This window comes from Dendrobates tinctorius, unplaced genomic scaffold (assembly GCF_039654945.1).
Source record: "Dendrobates tinctorius isolate UK_male_01 unplaced genomic scaffold, ASM3965494v1 ptg000009l, whole genome shotgun sequence".
Lineage (NCBI taxonomy): Eukaryota > Metazoa > Chordata > Amphibia > Anura > Dendrobatidae > Dendrobates > Dendrobates tinctorius.
Window position 1 is genome coordinate 23,304,512 of NW_027361677.1, and position 24,913 is coordinate 23,329,424.

Consider the following 24,913-nt stretch of genomic DNA (forward strand, 5'->3'; position numbering starts at 1 on the left):
TATTAGCAAATGGGAGGTGAGGGAGCCCGGCCGCGGTGCTGCCTCGGAGCGCCTGGCCTCCGCTGTCCGCGTTGATTTGTGGACCTGTGTCATAACGACACCGGGAAGCAATGAATTGAAGATGGAGCCGTGATACAATCTGGAGGGGGCTCACACAAGACGCGCAACTTTTCTATCTCTTCAGCCTGATTAGATTTTTTTTTTTTTTGGTTTCTCTTAAGAGCTTTCACTTTGTAATAAAAATGGTAAATCAGAAGCACGGGGGAGAAGAGCGAGACGTTAGTACGGGGAGGTGGGCAGCAGATCCTTGATTGTGTGGACGTGGTACGAGACCAGGCAGAATGGGAAATAGAGGGAGTTTTCACATTTGTAATGTGTCACAGAATAAAAAAAGGCTTGTGCTCCATTACAGAAATCAATGCAGCATGGATCTGTGCCGGAGAGGCTGCCGCCATACTGGCAGCCAATGGTCACATCCCTGTTCGTTCTGCCCATGGCTCTTTATTGTGCTGGACAAGGTGGCCACTAGGTGGCGCTTATGTAGTCAGTGCTCTGCCTTCTGGAGGAGTGCTAATTAGCATAATCTTCTCCCATGGAGCATTGCCTGCAATATCTCCTACATTTTCAGTGGCAGGTAAATCTGCGGCGTGTGACCTACGGGCATTTATCATATAGAGTGTTATATTGTAGCCCGGTGTCAGCAGATTCTCCTTACTGAGCTGCAATTTTCCTATTCTTTCAGCAAAATATTTATGTCTCCGTCATCCCCAGCTGGATACTGTACCGTCCATGTCTCTGCAATGATGGATCGGTGTTGGGGGGATTTTCTCATGCAGCATTTTTGCATTTTTATGTTGCAGCCTAATGTTACCAGACAATAGGGACATAGAAAAATCGCCACTTTTTTTTCACTACTTGGGGCATTTTTCTGCCCCCAAGCACTTGAGATGTGGCTTTATTCTTGTCTTTTCCTATAGGCTTCTGAAAATATGTAAGTGTATAAATAAATAAAAAAAATAAAAGAAATCCAGTGTTTTTCTAAGAGTCGGGAAGTGGGGTGAAACATAGTTCAACCTATTCTGTAAAGGAAGGTTACATGTGGATAAGTCTGTCTGTAAAGACCCATGATGGATAATGCTCAATAATTGGGTTAAGGCTCTTTGTTCGCTCTGATGCGGATATAACATTTTGGATGCAGAAATTCCATCAAGTTGCATTACCCCAAGTGGACTGCAGAGGGTGCTGGTGTGAAGGCTGAGCGCCGCAATGTGTGACTGTCATGAAGCAAGAAGGATCAGACGCCAGATCCCGGGGTGTGCGCTGGATACTTGCTCCTGCCCCTGTACACAGTCACTCCCGACACCCGATGGAGCTTCTCACTAGTGATGGAGCAGGCACAGCGAACAACATGCAAGAAGTCATTATTTCTACATCAAATGCATATCTCTTAAGGCTCGGGGCATGGGTCACCTCAATGTAGGCTTAGACATGTACAATAAAAATTCTACATCTTTGCTTACCAGTTTTAAGAGCTGTTCTTGCTGGAACCATTTCTATTTAAAGTTTCCAAGATCCTATCCCAATATACAGTAGGTGTAAAAATAATACTATTAGCAAATGCTGCCAATTAGAAATGTAGTATAGTTTTTCTGATGCGCTGTGTCTCTTTCCTCATGCGCAGGCATTGCAGGACCTTGGGTATCTATGGTTATGATATATAGTGACCATTAGTTGGTAGTGGTCCTAACTATGGATACCTAAGGTCCTGCAATGCCTGCACATGAGGAAAGAGGCACAGCAAATCAGAAAAACTATACTACATTTCTAATTGGCAGCATTTGCTAATATTATTTTTACACCTACTGTATATTGGGATAGGATCTTGGAGATTGGAATACACCTTTTAAGCCCTAAGCTGAAAACCCATTGAGATTACGTATCGGTAAAATAGGACCTATGGACTTCATGGAGTGGCAGGTCTTTGCCGAGAACCTGTTCTCCTGCCCCCGTGCGGCCTGCGCTGGGCTCTCCCGCCCCCGCGCGGCCTGCGCTGGGCTCTCCCGCCTGCGCTGGGCTCTCCCGCCTGCGCCGGGCTCTCGCGGCCTGCACTGGACTCTCCTGCCCCCACATGGCCTGTGCCGGGCTCTCGCGGTCTGCACTGGACTCTCCTGCCCCCCACGCGGCCTGTGCCGGGCTCTCCCGCCCCGGACTTTCCTGGCCCCACGTGTCCTGCGCCAGGCTCTCCCGCCTCGGACTTTCCTGGCCCCGTGCGGCCTGCGCCGGGCTCTCCTGCCCTGGACTTTCATGGCCCCGTGCGGCCTGCGCCGGGCTCTCCTGCCCTGGACTTTCCCGGCCCTGTACAACCTGCGCTGGACTCGCCCAACTTCTCCTGCTCCGACTTCTACCACATCTGCGCCAGTTTCTCCTGCCCCTGCACCATCCTCTCCAGAGTTTGTGTCAAGTTCCTACACATGGATATACAGCTACAAATACATGTGTGTAGTAAAAAGGTGGTGCATGTGCTTTGTATTGGCCCCAAAACTGGCATGGACTCATTGATCTCTCTGCCCCACTTGAGTCACCAGTAATGCCATGACAAATAGCCTAGATGATCAAGATGAGGATGTTATCCTGCATTGACAATGCCTGGCACTGCTTCATACGTCTTTCCATTTTGAACGCCATCTCTTCATCATCATTAATCTCCTCTTAGAAGCAGTGAGAACATTACACAAGCTCTCATTCCGGATATTTTCCCCAGATGTGATCATGGCCTCCTTCTTTCCAGGCGCTATTTTCCATGTTTGATCAATATCCAGCATCAAGAAACCGATCCTCTTTGTGTAATGAGAACCTAAAAAGTCTTCTGAAGAAATCTCTTCTAAAGAACAGGTGTGTGTGTGTGGGGGGGGGGGATCATTTACCATTAGCTGCCAGTAGATGTGTAGAGAATCAAAGAAAAGAAACCTGACAAATATGAAATCACTTTTTAACTATAATTTATCACTTTTCGAGTATTTCACTATCATTTTAAGGGAAATTCGCAGAACAATGACAGTAGACTTACTGCAGTTATCGGTTGGGGAACGATATTTCATAGTTATGGTTTTTGTCTATCGTTGAATCTGTGTCCTTTCAGGTAGGGTGCATTACTATATAATTCTCTCCTCGTCTGACCTGCCCATCGGCTCCTCGCCTGCCCTGCCCTGCCCATCAGGTCCTCGCCTGCCCTGCCCATCGGGTCCTCGCCTGCCCTGCCCATCGGCTCCTCGCCTGCCCTGCCTATCGGCTCCTCGCCTGCCCTGCCTATCGGCTCCTCGCCTGCCCTGCCTATCGGCTCCTCGCCTGCCCTGCCCATGGGCTCCTCGCCTGCCCTGCCCATGGGCTCCTCGCCTGCCCTGCCCATGGGCTCCTCGCCTGCCCTGCCCATGGGCTCCTCGCCTGCCCTGCCCATGGGCTCCTCGCCTGCCCTGCCCATGGGCTCCTCGCCTGCCCTGCCCATGGGCTCCTCGCCTGCCCTGCCCATGGGCTCCTCGCCTGCCCTGCCCATGGGCTCCTTGCCCTGCCCTGCCCACGGGCTCCTCGCCTGCCCTGCCCACGGGCTCCTCGCCTGCCCTGCCCATGGGCTCCTCGCCTTTCCTGCCCATGGGCTCCTCGCCTGCCCTACCCATGGGCTCCTCGCCTGCCCTGACCATCGGCTCCTCGTCTGCCCTGACCATCGGCTCCTCGTCTGCCATGCCCATCGGCTCCTCGTCTGCCATGCCCATCGGCTCCTCGTCTGCCATGCCCATCGGCTCCTCGTCTGCCATGCCCATCGGCTCCTCGTCTGCCGTACCATCCGTTAATCTACCGAACCATGCTTCTCTATAGAAGAGTATTTGGTCATTCTATAAAGTGTAGCCTTCTTATCGGCGATCAGCCAGGATGTCCTTCCCCATCAGCTGCTCTCTGTAATGGCTATATTAAGGTATGGTAGACTCCTTCTATGCATGTTAACAATGAGGACACGTCCATCTGTCTTTACCAAAGGAGAAACTGGAGAGTTTATGGTGCGAGACTTGCGACTACAATAAACTTTTCAGTGTTCTCCACATGACCACACAACAGCTGTATTTTAAAATGAGTCTGTGTTACGACTGCAATACCCAGCCTTTTTCTTTCTCCATGTCTTCTGTCCTGAATGAAGTGTATTCCTTTGAAGCCGCGTTCAGACTGATGTATTTTGCAGTCCTTCTACGTATCGCAGTGCCCAGATTGATCGAGATCTCTCCTGACCTAAACTTATTTGAGGTTGAAACTTTGGGTCTGGAGACCCCGTGATCAATCTGGGCATTGCATTCTGTGAAATACAGCTGGCAGAACCCGGCCTTAGGCTCTTAGTCCCAGTCATAGACTTAATTCTACAGTTTACAGCTCATCGCCTAGGTTACCGACCACCCCTGTAGTCAGAGCAGTGGGTTCTCTAGGTAAGGATCCCGGTGCTTGCAGGCTTTCCAATGTAGAGGCTGTGCCCTGATGCTGGCCGGATCGAGGGATCTGACTAGCCTCCGTCCCCCAGCACTCCTCCCATGCTTTAGAAGCAATATGGGACAGCACTCTGGCCAGTCCGGGCTATCAATCTTCATGAGCGCACCGATCCCTGGCAAACAGGAAGATGGAAGCGGTGTGCTCAGAAGAAAAGACGACAACAACCCTGTAACGCAGACCTTACAGCCTAATGACACACATTATTTTGCTGTGGTTTTTGTTTGATGCTTTTTGCTCATTTTATTTATTTTTTTGTTTTACCTGCTTTTGGGTATGGCGTTTTTTGTGATATTTTGGCCGCATATACTTTGTTTTTTTTTTTTTGGTTTTTTTTTAACCCTGGACCTACATGTGTTGCTTTTACCTAAATGGTAATGTATTGTATCTCATTTGCCAACTTTTTTTTCGTCACAAATATGTTGAAAAAGTAGATAATTTCATCTACACTCAAATGTCACCTGTCATCCAGTTTGCATCTGATTTTTTTCTTTTTTTTAACCTCATACCTTTTTTTTTTTTTTTCTTTTAAACTATAGGTAACGTGCCTGCACTTTTATTTATCTGTTGATTGTTAAAGGGGTATAAGTCTGCAGTCACTCTCTGCGACTGCAGACTTGTCACAGTGTACTTGTCACTTGCACGCTGTGAGGATTCTCCGGCGGCGGGAGTGGACGGTCACGTTACCGCAGGTATTCAGTTATGCTCCCGGCCACATTCTGACTAGACGTGTCCTGACTCACTCAATTCACGTCTAGTTGTCAAGTGACCAGTATGTTTACAAACAACATACTGGCGGTTACACATGCGCTGCACCTGTCACCGGAGAATATAAAAGCGGATAGCGCACGGACACGTCACGTGCATGTGTGAATGTAGTCCTAGTATACGGGGGTGCCAATGAAAGGCTGAGGCTCCAGAGAAGGCAGCGCATGCCTGATTAGGGTATCTGCGGTCATCTTCTGATCACATCTCTTACGCTCTCACTCGCTTTCTCCAGAGTAGTGATTTTAGGTCGGAGCCCTGTTTTTACGCTGTGGTTCCTTTTCAGCTGTGAGCACTGGAGGGCAGCAGCGTCTGTAATATTCACAAGGGGTCCTGTTATGCTGCTCGTGTTACATAATGGGACAACTCAGGTTTAAAAAAAAAAAAAAAAACATGGCAAAAATCCTTTAAAGGGTTCCTTCCGTTTTCATAAATGGGTATAGCTGGATAGTGCGTGTAATTTTGCAATCTAGCATTTATTACCATTTTTCAGCCCTTCTTGAGATATTGACACTTTTTGTTCACAACTCCTCGCCTTGGAGACCGACTACCGCAGCTAGACCTCAGAACGTGCATGTAAGGATTTCCGGAGCGCTATGTTACCTGCTAAGCATGGTCCATTCACAAGCTTAGCCAGCAGCGGTGGTCGGTCTCTCCGGCAACGGCTGCAAATGTTAGCAGTTTTTACCTGCGCAATATTCTGCTCCAAAGGTGAGAATAGAGGGCGTTAGCCGTAGTGTGACAAGCCCCCTTATCGGTCTGTGAACAACTGGCAAGTTTTGTTGCAGAAAGTTTATCCAATTTTTTGGCACAAAAAAAACAACAAATTCTAATATTGACTGTTTTTGCTTTATCCGTTATGTTATTTACACCTTTAAGTTGACTTTACTGCACCATTGTTCTCCTGTTCCCTAATGCAGCCCAAAATTTGCCTATATATTATCATTTATTTTGTGCAGTTGAAAACTAAGCTGCGGATCGTGCAACTTTTTGCTCTACAAAAAAAGTCACAAATAAGGTAAAAAATAGAGTATTTAGTTTTGCACATACTTCATTGTTCCGCGTGCAGCAAAATTAGATAAAGTCAACCCAGAGCTCCACAGACTCCTAGGCAATATGTGAGGCTGCGGAGTTGTGGTCAGGAGATCCGCGGCCGCTCCGTGCTCGGACCGTGGCACACAGACATGTGAATCTAGGTACCGGGCACATGAAGGTGTTGGACGACCCCTTTAATCGCCTGTAGACTTACAACGTTGATTTGCCCACCAATACACACTATCCACTCCACTGATCATATATTACAGCTTTCCAAAGGGATTGGAAAGTTTTATTATGCGTTTTCAGAATCTGTCCACTTGCTGATATGTAATGCTGACAGATGTGGCTTTCCCTTAAAGGGAATCTGCCAGCAGATTATTGCTATGTAATCGAAGAGCGGAATAATGTAGGGGCAGAGACCCTGATTCCAGTGATGTGTCACATACTAGGCTTTGTGTTGTAGTGTCCATAAAGTCAGTGGTTTATCTGCAGGTGTCGTCTCATGCCTCCTGGTCCTACCACGCCCCCTCCACTGATTTAACAGCTTTCTGCATATGCAGTGTACACAGAAAGCTGCCAATCAGAGGTGTAGGTGGTTTTAGACAGCAGGGCTCAGCATTCAGAGAACTGCTAGGTATGCAGCAGAGAAAATAGGGATTATATCAAAATAGTCAGCTGCCCAGTAAGTGACACATCGCTGGAATCAGGGTCTCTGCTCCTACATGATGATGCCCTCAGATGACTTGCTGATACATTCCCTTTAAATGAGACTTATGCTATGGGGGAGAAGACCACAGTGGGCCATAGCGAGATGCCTTGCTTACAGTTTGCCACCCTCCAGCATTCCCGTGCCACAATGTTTGCTGGGCTCTGCCTAGGAAACTGAGGACCAAGTGCAGAATCCTTTCCTCTTCCTTAAAACTGTTGCAGGAGCACTTTTTATTTTATTTTTTAACATAATTGCATGTAATGAAGTCTAAAGAAAAAAAAACATTTTTGCAATTGGTTTTCATAAAAACTATTGCAGAGTTTGCCGTCTGTGCTCTCTGTGTTGCACTCGCTATTGATGGCTGCTGAATAAGTGAACTGATAATCAGTCAGTGAGCTCACTGTGACATGCTGACAGGGAGTCTTGTGACTCTTGTATCTGTCTTTTTTGAGCTCCTCTAAGCTGATTTATCACCATAGACCACATCAAAGTTGGATGGGCAGAGAAAAAAGCTTGTAAAACCAAACGGTGCAAAATTCAGTAATGGAAACCAATAGCAGAAATGATACTTTAAATATATATATTATCATTTTTTTCTTTAAGCCCCTGTATATCATAAAATCGCCACATATGAGGAATTTGTAAAGTGCGTATGATGATTGATGATAGCGTGGTCTTCTGGGTCGGGTTGCAGGTTCCTTGGGGGTTACCTGGTAATGTTTTCTCATAGACAGAACATATCGGATGCCCAGCAGGTTTCTTGCACTGGTCCCATTAAGATGAATGGCACGGGTGCACGACATGTGCAGGGCCTCCCGCTTGGCTTGCAACAGATTTTTGCAGCTGTTCATACTGAATTAAGAGAAGCACAACCCTTTTTAAGGCACATGGATACTATGTGCCTTTAGTAAAAAGGGGTTGTGCTTCTGATAAGATGTAGCTTATCAGAAGAACTAGTCTACATTTCTAATACCTCCAATTAGAAATGTAGAATAGTTCTTCTGATAAGCTATGTCTCTTACCCCATGTGCAGTAGCTTAGGTATCCATGGTTAGGACCACTCGTATAGTGACAGTTGTTAGTGGTTGTAACCATGGATACCTAAGCTACTGTAATGCCCTTCACATGAGGTAAGCGACATAGCTAATCAGAAGAACTACATTTCTAATTGGAGGTATTTGCTAATATTATTACTATTACACATACTACATTTTGGGATAGGATCTTACAGATGGGAATACACTTTTCAATCTTCTAATTTTTTTTTATTATCTGGCGACCATTTTTAGACCATGTCTGTAATCCATGTTGGAAAATACATAGAAAGATCTCGCAGCCACGCAACGTTTCTGATGCCTGTTCCCGTCGCAGGCCGGCATATAGGGGACGTTAATTACGCCTCTCTTCCTCCGGATGCTAATTATCCCTTGCCTTTTTCCCGTAGATAATGAGGCGGCCATGACGTCCGTCAGAGCCGCCGGTGACACAGACACCGCACATATACGTGGTGCGCAGTCGTTGGCAGCAGACCCGTCCTTGGCCAGTAAGCGATGCGTGGAGCGAGATGCCATTTTCTCTGGCGAGTCACAATTACACATTCCTATAATAATCACCAAGCCCCTGCAGGATAATTGCAGGATAATTAAAGGCTCCTCGGTTTCGCGTTCCTGTGTCCCTTTTTCTCCTTTCCCTTTTTTTTTCCGCCTCCCCTCCCCCTGCTCTTGAGAATTGCGGTTGCTCAACATTCAGATGGAGTCATTATGAGTTTGCATGTCATTACAGCCTTGTGCAGAACAACAGCGACATCTACATGTGTCGTAATGGCAGCAGCCCCCATATACATGGATACACCTGCCCTGCAGCCTTACCTGGGTCAGTCTCCGGCTCTACCACTCTCTAAAAGTTGGGAGCTGCTCGTGCGACGATGCTGCGGCGGGCGGACAGGTACTTCCTCTCCTCCCTGGGTACCACAAGCTACGGGTGACACTAATGCCCATTCCATCCTCCCCCCTGCAGAAATTAGGGGGAGCGGAGGGCTGCGGTATCCTGATACGTCGGGGTCTCCAATTATCCTCAGGAATGTGGTGGCCGGACTCCTCCGCTCATCTGTAGGGACTGCTTAGCTCCGATCTTAGCCACCCTCTCTCGACGCCAGCTTTTTTTTTTTCCTTCCAACTTTCTCGTTTCCGAATAAGCCCCCCGTACGAGCGGCTCTAATGAGATGCAAATGAGATATGCAGAAAGCCATAGCACCGTAGGATGATTAACCACTAGAGACCTTAGCCGCCGACTTCAGGCGCTGTGAGTTTAATAACCCTCTGCCGCCCCTCCGCTCTTTGGGTGGGGGCTCCGTACGCCCCTTGGCAGAGGAGTAAGATCCCGGACCCCCATCGCCCCTCGTTGCGTTTCTTCAGGTGGCGGCGGGGGTCCCCTCATCCTCACGCAGAATCCTTTACTGCTCATCTTTGTAATCCAGACAGGGGCACGTCATTATTTTATAGTGTGCCAAAGCTCGTTAGGGAAACAATTATTCCTCATTAAAAAAAAAAAAAAGTGCGGATTTATTAAAGGAAAAAAAAAAAATAAAAAATCCCCCCAAGCCGTGAGCGCAGCTGTAAATCCATTGCGGGTCTTCTATTCCATACCAGGTCGTCAGTGCCCCCCACACACCGGGCAGCAGAGCAAACACTCCGCATACTTTTTTTTTTTTTTTTCTTTTTGTAAGATCCTCATCCTTTTGCCGTGACTTATCCATTATTATTATTTTTTTTCCAGCACCAGATTTTGAACCCGCACCCAGCGCCCACAGGAGCCAACGCAGCCTCGACCATGTGAGTACCCATCCAGCAAGTCACCAGGGCACCCTCGAAGTGCAGCACGCTTTGGCAAAGTGGTGGCACGCTCCTGACTACCTCCCAAGTTTCTGCTCCTCTGAGTGACGCTTCCACAGAGGCAGATCCGGGAGAAAGGTTTAGGTTCGGCCCCATTCATCTCCCTGGTGATAGCAGCAAATGCAGATAAATCTCTCTCAGCCTCCTGATCTGGCTGCTTCTGGGGAGCTGCCTTTTTTTTTTTTTTTTTTCCTTCCTGCCACGTACCTGCTCTGGAAATGTTTCTATGTGGATGTTTTTCTTTTTCCCCTCTTTTAAAGGCAAAATATCCAGGTGTCCTAAAAAGGGATCCCCAGCACCTGCACAGAGGGTCCCTCCCGGAGTGGTTGGCCGCGGCCCGTGCCATCCCTGTAAAATCTGCGGCCCAGAACCTTTTGTTTGTTGTTGACGAGGCGTCTCTTTCCGTGTTAATTATAAAACTTGAATGCCAAACGAGCTCGCCGAGCCGCAGGAAAGCGATTTCCCGGCGGAAGATGTAATGCTATAAAAGATGCCAGGGTCCTTGGCACGGATCCTTTTTTTTTTTTTTTTATATCCAATGATTTTTTTTTTATCCTCCATGTTTATCCGCTGGCTCCATACTCGAAGCGGGCACCCGCAGCTTGGCAACTGTGCCTTCCATGGCGCGGCAGGATACATCATTGCTTGCTCACTGCGGCAGAAGAAGCATTTGGGGGGGGAGGGGGTATCCACGTCCGTCACCCCCGTGCCCCATTGCTGGCTTCCCAGTCGTTCCCCTATACTCCGGGTCCTTGCATCCCTTTGGCAAAGCAGGTTCGCTCTGGCAGTCAGTGCCCCGTTCTTTGTCTGCTCCGGAGCTGTAAAGGATCTCCAGACCCACTTCATTGGCCGCCGTGACATATACCCGCTGCCGATATCACACGAAACTGTGGCGTTGCCACTGAGTGGATGGCATCGTGCCAGCTCGTCTGCCATCCGCCCATGCAGCCCTTGCTCTTTTTTTTTTTCCTCCTCCTCCTGTCGGCTTGATGTTAATTAACAGACGGGCTAATTGATTTAAAAGCTGGAAACAAAAAAAAAAAAAATTACAGTTAACTTTTCCCAGAGGGTATGAGCGGCAGCCTGGCATGGATCTGCTGGGCGTAGGGGGAGGGGGTGGTGCAAAGCCTGCAGCATAGGAAATGGGGGTGAAAAAAAAAATTCAATAAAACCCCATAGCAGTAAGAAACCGTTGGCTGCTTATTGGAGACCAGCTGATGGGAATTGTGGAGAAACGTCCTCCGCATGACTATATACTGCCATTCTGTTTTATTCTAAATAAGCTGGGCACTCCCTGCTCCCTCCCCCTGAGACGAGAGCGCCATCCTGAACTTCTACCAAACCTCCCCTCCTCAGCCGTCCCCCCCATTAACACCCTGCAATTAGGTAAAATAATCCCCCGGGACCGAGAGCGCCTCGTCAGATAAAATAATTATGAAGTGTTGTGCGCCGTCGCTCAGCCCCCCCCCCCCCCCCCCCTTCTTTAACCATCACCGTCCTTATTTCCTAAATCCGGAGAGGTACATATATACGTGTGCATTGGCACCGTCCATATTTTGCCCGGTGAAAGGACTCGATCCCACCGGTGCCCGCATTTTTTGCATCTTTTGGTTTTGTTTTTTTTTTGTTTTTTTTTTTTCCCATTCTCAAAAGGCCTTAAAAATGTTACATTGCTGTAAGAGACGCCGGCGCTGAACCAGTTAATTAACAGCGCAATTAGCCATGCAAATACAGGCTTTGTTTGGAGGCTGTTCTCCAGAAGGAGTGTTTGTTTTGCATGGACCTGTGCATCTGGGAAGAGGAGATTGTAGGGCGAGAGATGCCATCATCACCATGTCTGACTTGTCCTGTCCTCTCCTGGAAGGCTAAATCTGTGCCGCCACCGCCGTCCTAGGGAAAAAAAATAGTGTGCAAATCATCCCACATTTGCATAATGTCTCCTGCCTTGAATATGCAGATGAGCTGTATAATTTATGAGTAGTCTGGAAGCCTTTTTTTTTTTTTTTTTTTCCCCTTCTCTCTATGATTTGCTGAGAGGGGGTTAGATTCCGCTGTGTGCCAGCTCTGCACCGGCCATCTACAAGCTGCGCCCTCGGATCTTGGATTTCTTTTCAGGAAGGGTTTTTTATTATTATTATTATTATTATTATTATTATTATTTTTCTTCCTCCTCTGCCGTCACGTTGGAAGAGGTGCCCAATGGAGAGCCCACAGTGCGGGGCATATAGTGCTGGGTGCAGCTTGTCAGGTTCCCTTTAACTCATCAGCCGCTGACACGAAAAGGAGGGTAAAACCTGATGTGGCATTAATTATGGGAAAAAAAACTAATAAATAAATGAGCGGCTCTCGGGAGTCGGCCGGCTTCTAATATTAACATAAAGGAATCGTAATGGAGCCCGCCCCGGAAATACATAATGCGAGAAATACTGTCAGTCGTTTACAGACAGACTATGCAAAATAGAGAATTTTTCTTATATTTTTTTTATTTTGTTTTTTTTTTTGTGCAGAACTCGTTTCCTCTCCAAAAGATAGAATTTTTACTATATTTAATTTTATTTTGCAGGCCTCCTTTCCAAAATTATACAATATTTACTATTTTTTTTTTAATTTTGTGGCGACCTCCTTTTTACTCCAAAATTATAGAATGTTTACTATTTTTCTTTTATTTCTTATTTATTCATTTTTATTGTGGAGATCTCTCCCTTACAAAAATATAAAAATAGACCCGTTTATTAATTTATTTATTTTACTGCGCTTACCACCTCTCCCCTCCAAAAATAGTTTTTTTTTGTTTACCATATTTTTTATTAATTAATTATTTTCTATTTTTCTTGATTATCCTAAAGAGGTATGCCTATTCACCTGTTACGCAGGCCTCCTCTCCACAAAATTTAGAATTGTAATAAAATTATTAAAACCCAAAAATTCAAGGTCGGGTTCTGTGTATAGGAATGTACATGTACACCGGAGAGGTGAGCACGTCCGGGCCTTGTGGAACTACAGCTGCCAGAAAGCCAGTGATGGATATCCTACATTCATCTAATGGCTAATAACCGCAGGATGAGAAAAGACTTCCCAAAAATTAGAATCTAAAAAAAAAAAAAAAAAAATAATTGGAGCAAGAAGAAAAAAAAAATAGGTAAATTGGCAAAAGACAGGAAAAAAATCCTTAGCTTTTTATTTTTGTTCCTGAATTCCCTTTTTTTTTCCCCCCACTTTTAATAGAACAATTGATAATTAAAGGAAAAATTAAACAATAATAATAATACCAATTAAAAAAAAAGTTTCTCCATTTCCAGAATTTCGAGTAGGTGGAAGTTGTTCCCCATTATGCTTCCAATTGTTTTGATATTTCTTTTTGGTGTCACGACTTTGACAAGTGAAGGGTTAACGTTGCTTCTCCTAATTACTGCACTGATTCTGTTCCCAATGTTCCTCATTTATTGTCTCCTCCCAGATTAAAATGCCGTCGGCAGCCATTAATATAATCTGGGTCTGAGCGGCTGCGTTAGGGAACAGAGGCCGAAATATTGTGGTGAAATGATGGCATGCCATAGCCGGCTTGGCACATGTCCCTAATTTGCGTGTCTTTTTTTTTTTTTTTAAAGAGGGGTCGTGCGGGAACTGGAGGAGCTGAGGGACCTGGTGATGAATAAGGAGCTTCTCGTACAACAGCTGCACAGCCAACTGAGGGACGTGATTCACAGCCAGGAGCTGAGCCGCGTCGAGGTAAGGTCGGCCGCCCCCCCACATACGGGGTGCAATCTCACTCCTGACGCAGGAGCTTGCAGTTTTTTCTTTTTTCCCGGCTGTCGGCATGTTGTACATCTCCAGTAATGTTTCTGACGTTGTAATATCCAACGCTATGTAAGACCCAGTGCACATCACGCCCGGGCTCTCTACTCATCATATACACTTCATTATCCAAAAAAGTTTTCCTGTTCACCTTCACGGGCCAAACTTGGCCCAAATGATCACACTTGTGGCTACACTTTTACATCCGCATTTTGGTGTTTTTGGGGTCAAACTTGCAAGTGTGATGTGAGAAATTAGCGCAAATCTCTCGCATCAATACCTGGTGCTGCCACCGGCACTCGGGACCTGAGTGTGCAGCTGAATAGATAGAAATACATGCAGCCGCACACCCTGGCCCAGAGTGCCGGCGGCAGCACCGGGTATTGATGCGAGTTTCTCACATTACATTTGCAAGTGTGACCGTGGCCTTACACAGACGTGCGGAGCAGGTAGATCCTGTTACTTACCCAGTGACTCCTGTAAGAGCAGAAGCCTCAATGGACCCCAGTGTGAACAGAGCCGTTCTCATCGGGCAACATGAACGTGCCAAGATGAATCTCAGATCAATGGATTGATGATATAAAAAAAATGGAACCTTGTCAGGATTCTAATTAGGATTATATACCCCCAGATCTACAGCCCAATATGCCGTACTTTATATTGCACTTTGACATTACATTTACTAAACAACTGTATTCCGTTGTGTGTGTTCTTCCACACATAGCCATAAGTGCACTAATCCAGATCCCAAATGTAACATGCAACAAGTGAACAACAAAAAATATCACCCGTTATGTAATCCTTCATGTCCTCTCCTGCATTTCCCAGGTAAACCTTTCCACCCTGTGATTCTCCGATATAAATTATATTTTTGGATTTTACGTAAATCGCTTACAACAAGCTGCCGTCATATTGTGCAAATGTACGTAGGGGCCATCATCCGATGAGAAGACCTCGCTTATTTTGGGATGTTCATATGCGTGAATTTAATAACTTCTGTATTAAAACTTGTCCTATTATTGTTTTAGGATGTAGGGGAAGAGCACGGTGGTGGAGCACCCTATGCATGTTTTGTCTATGGACGAGGGCACTGTGGTTGATGGCTCTATGGGAGAGGGCCCTGCGCATGTTTTCCCTTTTGGGGGAGGACACTGTGAATGATGGCACTGTGAGGGAGGGCACTGCGCATGTTTTCCCTATGGGGGAGGACACTGTGAATTATGACACTGTGAGGGAGGGCACTGCACATATTTTCCCTATAGAGAGGATACTGTGGATGATAGCACTGCTCATGTTTTCCCTATGGGGGAGGACACTGTGACTGATGGCACTGTGAGGGAGGGCACTGCACATGTTTTCCCTATGGGGGAGGACACTGTGAATGATGGCACTGTGAGGTAGGGCACTGCACATGTTTTCCCTATAGAGAGGATACTGTGGATGATAGCACTGCTCATGTTTTCCCTATGGGGGAGGACACTGTGACTGATGGCACTGTGATGGATGGCACTGCACATGTTTTCCCAATGGGGGAGGACACTGTGAATGATGGCACTGTGAGGGAGGGCACTGCACATGTTTTCCCTATAGAGAGGATACTGTGGATGATAGAACTGCTCATGTTTTCCCTATGGGGGAGGACACTGTGACTGATGGCACTGTGAGGGAGGGCACTGCACATGTTTTCCCTATAGAGAGGATACTGTGGATGATAGAACTGCTTATGTTTTCCCTATGGGAGAGGACACTGTGAATGATGGCACTGTGAGGGAGGGCACTGCACATGTTTTCCCTATAGAGAGGATACTGTGGATGATGGCACTGCTCATGTTTTCCCTATGGGGGAGGACACTGTGACTGATGGCACTGTGATGGAGGGCACTGCACATGTTTTCCCTATAGAGAGAATACTGTGGATGATAGAACTGCTCATGTTTTCCCTATGGGGGAGGACACTGTGAATGATGGCACTGTGAGGGAGGGCACTGCACATGTTTTCCCTATAGAGAGGATACTGTGGATGATGGCACTGCTCATGTTTTCCCCATGGCGGAGGCTCCTTTGGACTGTGGCCCCGTAGGGGAGAGCACCATGATTGCTGTCCTGTGGGAGGAGGACAACGTGGTTGGCGGTCATGTGGGGGATGGCACCTCAGCTGTTACCTCCATGGTTTATTTACTGGTAATTGCCACGTCTGTGAGGTTTGGGGAAAGGGTTTTGCAGGCGATTTCTTGGTTATCCGAGCTGTTTGGAAATACCAGATGTTTTTCCTTTGAGACTTTTAGTGAAAGGCCGAGTTTCCAAACTAGTAGTTTTCAAGATGTTGCAAAACTCCAACTCCTGTCCTGCCCTGACTGATGCATGTGGCCCTGGCATGGTGGTAGTTGTAGTCTGGCAGCAGCTGGAGATCCACAGGTCCCTGGTGTAGGTAGTTCTGTGTCACATTTCCTTAGTTATACAGCAATGGTCTGGGCAGATTATCTGGGTCCCAGGAAAGCTGGATGATTGTTTCCAGCCATAAGGACCCAGCTTTTCCCAGAAGCGTAAATTAATTATGAAAATGAAGAAAAATGAATTAAATCATATTAAGTGAAAAATGCCCCAATGCGGCGGCTTGCTATTCTGTAGTAATACCGATCCATGGTTATTGCCCTGGAGGATGAGTGGTTTCTCAGTGAGGATATATGCGGGGGGATAACCCAGGCTCATCTTTGGCCCGCTCTGTCTACACTATGATGTAGAGACGAGGCGGGCGTGAATGATGGGATCCCCGGGCCGCGGGCACATTCACACTGGACACTCTTCCATCCCTCGGCCATTAATCTGCAGCTGCTGGGAGAGAGGAAGATTTACTGGCTGCTACTCCCATGTATTCACCCTGCTCCGTCCTCCCAGCTGCAGAGTCCTAATACATCTGCCTGGCAGCACCTTACAGATCACCGCGTGCTGGAATCTATCAAGACGAAGTGCGGCCCTCTGATAGATGACTGAGTAATGGACTCCGAGTACATTAGGGAGCCCCAGTCTAATGGCAAGCTGTTGCCTATGGCTCCTGATACAGATCACTCATGGTGTCCTCTAACTCATTAGCTGCTGCCAACACTTGGCTCATGTACAGGTGGACGGCAGTGCAGGCCGGCTGTGCGATCACGCAGGCTGTACACGAGTTGGCCTTCATCTACAGATGGTATCATATGTTTTACTTTAAAGGGTTATTCCCAAGATATTAAGCAATCCCCTAACCACAGGATATGAGGCAATTTACTGATCACTACTGATCTGAAGATTGGGGCTTTAGAACCCGATCCTGAGCACTATGCTCGGCGTTCTCTAGCAGTCCCATGCAAAATGACCTTAGCACCGCTCTACAGATTCCAGAGACCCTGTTCTCGGGTTCACTAGAGGTCCCAGCGGTCGTAGCCACCAATGTTTAGTAAGTTATTCCCTATCTTACAGATGGTTTACTATTTTAGGATTAATCCCTTATAGAGCGATAAGTCATAAATGAATAGTTAATGTGAAAATAAGAAGCTTTGTAATATATATCAGAGAAATCTGCCACTTTTTCCGCTTGGACTGACCATTTATTCATAAAATTCTTAATTGAAGGGTAATATGTCCTCAGAGAATACAGACTTTCCCATTACTGAGATAATAGTTGGTGCGTATAAAGTTCTCTGAAGAACTTGCAGCAGAACATCTATATTTTGCTGCTCCTTCTCCATAGAATATTACAAGCACCAGTGGTCACCTATTGATGAAAGATCAATCCTGTTGGAGAAAGATGCAGATTTTTCATATAAAGTATTACAGAGTTTCTTTTTTTCATGTGTACTATTGATTTCTGAAATAAAAATTAAAGCGCCGGTGACTGTTTAATATTTTTTTGGTGAGTCCTAACAGTGGAGTACCTATTATTATTAATGGACATAGGGTTGATCGTCCTTTGCTTGGCACTGCATGTAATAATTTGTTTTGGCATCCCCTGATGCAGCATATGACACCCATTGCATACCCACATGGCACCACAGGAGGGGGCGCTATCACCATAGCCTCACCAGTCTCTCTACATTTCTGCAGGAGCTGGACTATGACAACCTTGCTCGTTGTCACATTCCTCCTATCCTGCTGGAAGAGGCTCTGCCATAATGGGTTGTACTTGGTGTGTACAATGTGTAGCTCCTGAATGTACTTTTTCATCATTGGTCTCTGAAGGCTGTAAATAGCGGGCTCAGGAGACAAGCCCGCTTCATACGCATCTGTCTCTTAACAGCAATGGCTGATGCTGGCTTCAGTCACTGCTGTTAACCATTTACATGCTACTGTCAATCACTGACATCAGGATTAAAATGCCCTCGCGGGCAGGGTCCCCTCTCCTTATGTACTTGTGTGTCCCTTGTCTTACACATGTTTATTGTACTTGTCTATATTTCCCCTTTTCACATGTAAAGCGCCATGGAATAAATGGCGCTATATAAATGTATAATAATAATAATAATAATAATAAATGGCGCAATTTGCAGTGTGGATTAGCTCCTATTGGAGGTCGATGGAACTGCCATCTTGGTCGTCCTGTGAACCACAATTACACTATATACTGCATTACCACCATTGCAGGATCAAGCCCTCTAAGGGGAGATGAAGATATAAAGTAAAAATTGAAAAATAAAAAGTTTAAAAATACACATAAAAAAAATTAAAAATGCATTTCTTTAAAAATTAAATTGGGCAAAAAACATCTGGCATTGTCGTGCGTGAAAATGTTCAATCTCTACATATAAAAATTAAAGTGTGTATATGTGTGTGTATCACCAACCAATCACGGAGCATCTTTCATTTCACCAGAGCTGTTCAAAAGAAGCTGAGCTGTGATTGGTTGCTATGACCAACAGTTTTCCCACTTGACAACACCTCAGCAGACACTGACATGGTGGGAGAAATCTAGCATCCCCGGGCACATAAGCTCATTTGTAGCGAATTGGTATAGATTTGATAATTAAAACGTAACTTTAATCAGTGCCGAAGAAGTGCCAAAAAAGTGCTTGTGCAAATAAAACAGCAACCTGTGCTATGCCACAAAAGATGACAAACAGTATATCCACCTGTATATTAATGTACCTTGGTATTTGCATCCAAGTATCAAAAGCATACACTATCTCCGCTTATTCAACCAGAAAATATTAACCAAAAACCATCCATGGTGGGCTTATATGCATTGCCAGCAGCCAAGCTCCACAATATTAGCCTCAAGTTCAGCAATAAGCATGTCCTTCAAGGATAAGGCGGACTTTTATGTTCTTGGGAACATGTCTAAGAACATTAATATATGCGTCTCTTAATGAGTCAGTGTGATATAAGAACATAAGCTCCAGCCATTGTCTGCCCCCCGGAAGGGAGCAGAGAGCACAAGACAGAAATGAATCTCCCCTCCCGTGCCCATATCCCCATCACACATCCTCCATCCCGTAGGCACCTCTTCCCTCTTAAAGGGATCATTGGAATGGAAGTCAGAGCAAATCCATCCAGCGCTTTGGTTTTGACCTCAGGCCTCTCTTAAAGGGACCCCGGGTATGGAAGTTAGGAACGTTTCCCTCTGCTATGTGGTTCTGACACCAGGGTCTCTTAAAGGGATCTCCGGTATGGAAGTCAGGGCAAATCCATCCAGCGCTTTAATTCTGACCCCAGGCCTCTCATAAAGGGATCCCCGGTATGGAAGTCAGGGCAATTGCCTTCAAATGCTCTGGTACTGACCCAAGGCTCTCTTAAAGGGATCTCCTGTCTGGAAGTTAGGGCAAATCCCTCGGCGCTCTGATTCTGACTCCAGGGTTCTATTAAAGGGATCATTGGTATGGAAGTCAGGGCAAATCCACTCAGCGCTCTGGTTCTGACCCAAGTCCCCTCTTAAAGGGATCCTCGGTACGGAAGTGAGGGAAAATCCACTCTGCGCTTTGGTACTGATCCCAGGCCTCTCTTAAAGGGATCTCCGATATGGAAGTTAGGGTAAATCCCTCAGCGCTCTGATTCTCGCCCCAGGCTTCTATTAAAGGGATCATTGGTATGGAAGTCGGGGCAAATCCACTCAGCGCTCTGGTTCTGATGCCAGGCCTCTCTTAAAGGGATCCCCAGTATGGAAGTTAGGACCGTTCCACCTCCAGGCTGACGGGATGATGTGGGATATTAGTGGTAGTTGTTCAGTGGCTCTAGGAGTCGGTAAGCCAAACCTGCGACTCCCAACTCCTCAATTTCCCTTCCTCCGACTCCACGACTCCGACTCCCACATATACTGCTTATATTTAATTGCAAAATTTATTGTAGTACAATGTGAACATCAGACATTTAATCATTTTTATGATACAATAATCAAGATATTTAGATACTTACCGTAATATATATTTAAGGGAATACAACTTTAGAACACAAAAAACTGTAATAAATTGTAAATATATAATAAACTATGTAATATCGATTACATATATACAGGGGTTGGACAAAATAATGGAAACACCTGGAAACATCAACAAAAGTTAGTTTAATATGGTGTAGGTCCACCTTTTGCGGCGATTACAGCCTCAATTCTCCGAGGTATGGATTCATACAAGGGGTGAATTGTTTCCAAAGGAATTGTAGCCCATTCTTCAGTTAAAACACCCTCCAGTTTGTGCGACGATGACGGCGGAAATCGACGTCTAACTTGAATCTCTAAAATCGACCATAAATGCTCAATAATGTTGAGGTCTGGGGATTGTGGGGGCCAGATGAGATACTCAACTTCATTACAATGTTCCTCGTGCCATGCTTTAACGATTTTAGCTGTATGAATTGGTGCATTATCATCCTGAAAGATGGCGTTCCCCTCCGGGAATAGTGCTTGAACCATAGGATGCAATTAGTCGCCAATGCCTAAATAATCGCGGCTGTTACTTCTTTAATGAAGGGATATCATTGGCCTGGCGGATCCACCCCCGATCATCACAGAACCTCCGCCATGTTTTACGGTTGGGAGAAGGCAGTCTGGATGGAATGCTTCTTTCAGCTGTCTCCAAACATACACTCGGCCGGAGGTCGGAAATGGGGTTAACGATGATTCGTCTGAGAAATATCCCATGTTTCCACTGCTCGAGGGACCAATTCTGGAGGTTTCTACACCACTCTAAATGCTTGGAAACATTTGTCATTGAGAGCAGCGGTTTTCTAATTGTAGCTCTTCCGTGGAATCCAGATTTGTGCAGCTCCCCACGAACAGTTTTCGTGGAAACTGGGTTCTGTAGGTGTTCATTGAGCTCAGCAGTGATTTTCGGAGCCGTGATCTTGCGATCCTTTCTCACAATTCGCTTTAGAGTCCGACGGTCTCTCTGTCAGCTTCGACTTTCGGCCGGACCTGTGCTTTGCTGCGGACGTTTTCCTTCTCTTTCAAAAGCAGTCATTACTTTGGAGACAGTACCTCTGGACACGCCAAGCATTCGGGCACTTTCTGTTACACTAGCGCCTGCCATACGAGCACCAACAATTTGGCCTCTTTGAAAATCCGAGAGTTCTGCCATTGGTATCAGGTTCTCATCAATGTTCTTACAATTCTGCAAAACAAACAGTTAACATACATACACATATCACATAACACAAATAATCAACTACAAAACATCACCATATGTCACGGTTTGCATGTTTATAACATGTTCGAAGCCTATGATGCCAAAACGTTAGGTGTTTCCATTATTTTTTCCAACCCTTGTATATACACTCACTGGCCACTTTATTAGGTACACCATGCTAGTAACGGGTTGGACCCCCTTTTGCCTTCAGAACTGCCTCAATTCTTCGTGGCAGAGATTCAACAAGGTGCTGGAAGCATTCCTCAGAGATTTTGGACCATATTGACATGATGGCATCACACAGTTGGCGCAGATTTGTCGGCTGCACATCCCTGATGCGAATCTCCCGTTCCACCACATCCCAAAGATGCTCTATTGGATTGAGATCTGGTGACTGAGGAGGCCATTTGAGTACAGTGAACTCATTGTCATGTTCAAGAAACCAATCTGAGATGATTCGAGCTTTATGACATGGCGCATTATCCTGCTGAAAGTAGCCATCAGATGTTGGGTACATTGTGGTCATAAAGGGATGGACATGGTCAGCAACAATACTCAGGTAGGCTGTGGCGTTGCAACGATGCTCAATTGGTACCAAGGGGCCCAAAGAGTGCCAAGAAAAAATTCCCCACACCATGACACCACCACCACCAGCCTGAACCGTTGATACAAGGCAGGATGGATCCATGCTTTCATGTTGTTTACGCCAAATTCTGACCCTACCATCCGAATGTCGCAGCAGAAATCGAGACTCATCAGACCAGGCAACGTTTTTCCAATCTTCTACTGTCCAATTTCGATGAGCTTGTGCAAATTGTAGCCTCAGTTTCCTGTTCTTAGCTGAGAGGAGTGGTACCCGGTGTGGTCTTCTGCTGCTGTAGCCCATCTGCCTCAAAGTTCGACGCACTGTGCGTTCAGAGATGCTCTTCTGCCTACCTTGGTTGTAACGGGTGGCAATTTGAGTCACTGTTGCCTTTCTATCAGCTCGAACCAGTCTGCCCATTCTCCTCTGACCTCTGGCATCAGCAAGGCATTTCCGGCCACAGAACTGCCGCTCACTGGATTTTTTTTCTTTTTCGGACCATTCTCTGTAAACCCTAGAGATGGTTGTGCGTGAAAATCCCAGTAGATCAGCAGTTTCTGAAATACTCAGACCAGCCCTTCTGGCACCAACAATCATGCCACGTTCAAAGGCACTCAAATCACCTTTCTTCCCCATACTGATGCTCGGTTTGAACTGCAGGAGATTGTCTTGACCATGTCTACATGCCTAAATGCACTGAGTTGCCGCCATGTGATTGGCAGATTAGAAATTAAGTCTTAACACACAGTTGGACAGGTGTACCTAATAAAGTGGCCAGTGAGTGTATATATGTAATAAACTACTGTATGTAAGTGGCAAAAAACAGCTTTCAACAAAAACATACTAAATAACATTTGTGCTGTCTATGAATTTGTTCTAAGAAATAGAATTGCCTCCATCCGATCCTCCTTCATAGATGACCTCAAATCTGACCTAATAATTTTAAGGCTAGAGAACAACCTCTCTTCACTAACTTGGGTTGGAGGCAAAGCCGTAACCACATGGGAACATCTCTAACAATTTCCGGGTATAAAGGAATTGCCTCATGCACAGTCAGTTTTGATGAACGGTTGAATTTTTCTATTTCTTTGAGAGTAAGTGAAACATTTTGCTGAAATATGGTCAATCTGCTTGCTATAGGAGACGGAGTGAAATCTTTTTCCTTGCGGCAACACTTTGCCTGCTCCATGTCATCCAAATACTTGTCTAAGTCAAACTCCTCATCTGATGAGGATGAAGATATGGCAGCAGTAGCACTGTCAGGACCCAAGTCCTCTTGCACCTGGCAGTCCTCCTGTAGGCCACTCATCCTAACTGCTACCTCAGTCAGAGCTTCTTTTCCTTTAGTAAGCTGGTAATCATCAAGCAGTATACGATGACTCGGGTCCACATAAACAGCTGCCAGAAAAATTTTATTTTCCAATAGCTGTGTCTCTCCCCGTCTCATTGAAGCAGAAATGCCATCTGCGATTAAACCTCCTCTTTGGGACAGGCAAAATAGCAAGTTCTTCCACTCCCTTATGAAAATGCCAGGACTTACATCCTCAGCTTGTAATTTTTTAGTCACGGTAAATGGGTGATTAAGCAATTCCTTCAATTCAGCCACCTGTGTCCATTGACCTTCAATTAGGGTTACCTGAGGGTTCGTCATATCTATAAGAAACGGTTTTAGTTCAAGCAATCACTCAATCATTAAATAAGTGCTGCCCCACCGAGTGGCTTGATCGACAATTGCCCATTTCCCAGCACGGCTCTTCAAGATGGAATCAATTTTAGGGGTTCTGGCGGCAATAACCAATTTCCTCACTTTTCCAATCAGATTTCCAGCATGTCCCTCTTGCAGACTGTCTCTTATTGCCAGCTGCAGCGTGTGCACAACACAGCGCATGTGATGAATATGAAAGTGTTTTGAAACACCTTCAACAAGATCATCTATTTCTACAGTATGATTTTGCTGTTCTTCTGTTGTAATATCTGTTTGTTCCTCAGTTACATGAACAGCACTGTGTCCTTCCATCATACTGAATCCTAAATTTTCTCCTTCGCCTCATACAGATACAGTGGGTGTATGCTTCTGCCGTTAGGAGGCTAACACTAAGTGAAAAAAAGAGGTTAGCTCCTCCTCCGTCGTATACACCCTCGCCCCTATTGCGGGCGGAAATCAGTTTTTTGCTTAGTGTCTATGGAGGCACACGTCTGTTTTTTTTCTCCAGACTTTTTTCGTCTTTTTCCATGAAGATGTGACAGGGGCAACGGATCCTATTGAAAGGGACCGATTTCCCCAAACCAACAGCGGGTGAGCACGTGCGAGTATCCCTCCACGTATCCTCTCCCGCGCCGTGGGACACAATGCCGGACTTAGCTCTGACCACCCCTAGGTATTGAAACCATGGGCTGTACAGAGGCACAAGACTAGTCCGTGTGGCTCCCACTGCTCCACCAATGCTTAGACTGTGGTGCTGCAAGGTGGCGGACGGTCCCTCTCCTCACCCCCTGAAGGGGTTAGATGGAGCTAGGGTGCCTGCACCGTCCTATTTTATCAAAGCCCCCTCACATACCTGCGCTCAGGCTGAAGAGGATCATCGGTGAGGAGAAGGTCTGGGAGGGCTCCTGCGAAGATCTCAGGGCTGGAGCGCCCAGCCGGCGGAAGCCACCGGCCATGCAAGGCTGAGGGTGACTGGATCCGTCAGACGGCGCCGCGCAGTTAGTGGCGCCATATTTTTTTGTGTACCGCGCCCCCCCAGTCGGGTAGGGGAAAAATTGAGGCCGCGGCTGCAGCCGGAGCTAGGCCGTGGCAGGAAGTCCCGCCCCTGGAGCCGCATCACTTCCTGCGGCCCGCCCCGCACTGAGCAGCGGCGAAGAAATTTAGGCCCCGGCTTCAGAGCGCTGCTAGGCCGCAGAACGGCATCACCGCCCCTAGAGCGGTTTTTACATGCTGGCTCACTCCCACAGCTGGTGGCGTGCGATTTGAAGGAAGCAGCCAGGACAGGGGGGCGCAAGACTAGGGTAAGTGCTGCCC

The 24,913-nt window shown here is 46.4% G+C and overlaps 1 protein-coding gene and 1 long non-coding RNA gene across 7 annotated transcripts in view; one reads left to right on the forward strand and one right to left on the reverse strand.

Moving 5' to 3' along the window:
* LOC141097409 (uncharacterized) overlaps positions 1–9,814 on the reverse strand; it is a 37,373-nt gene extending 27,559 nt beyond the window's left edge. The window contains exon 1 of the long non-coding RNA XR_012233955.1: positions 8,905–9,814. This is a non-coding gene — a long non-coding RNA (uncharacterized lncRNA). The remainder of the gene's footprint in view (positions 1–8,904) is intronic.
* PMFBP1 (polyamine modulated factor 1 binding protein 1) overlaps positions 1–24,913 on the forward strand; it is a 133,151-nt gene that overhangs the window by 45,064 nt on the left and 63,174 nt on the right. For all 6 annotated transcript variants that reach the window (XM_073584478.1, XM_073584471.1, XM_073584498.1 and 3 more), the window contains exons 3-4: positions 9,812–9,867; positions 13,536–13,656. In XM_073584478.1, coding sequence (XP_073440579.1) covers positions 9,812–9,867; positions 13,536–13,656 — 177 coding nt within the window. The remainder of the gene's footprint in view (positions 1–9,811; positions 9,868–13,535; positions 13,657–24,913) is intronic.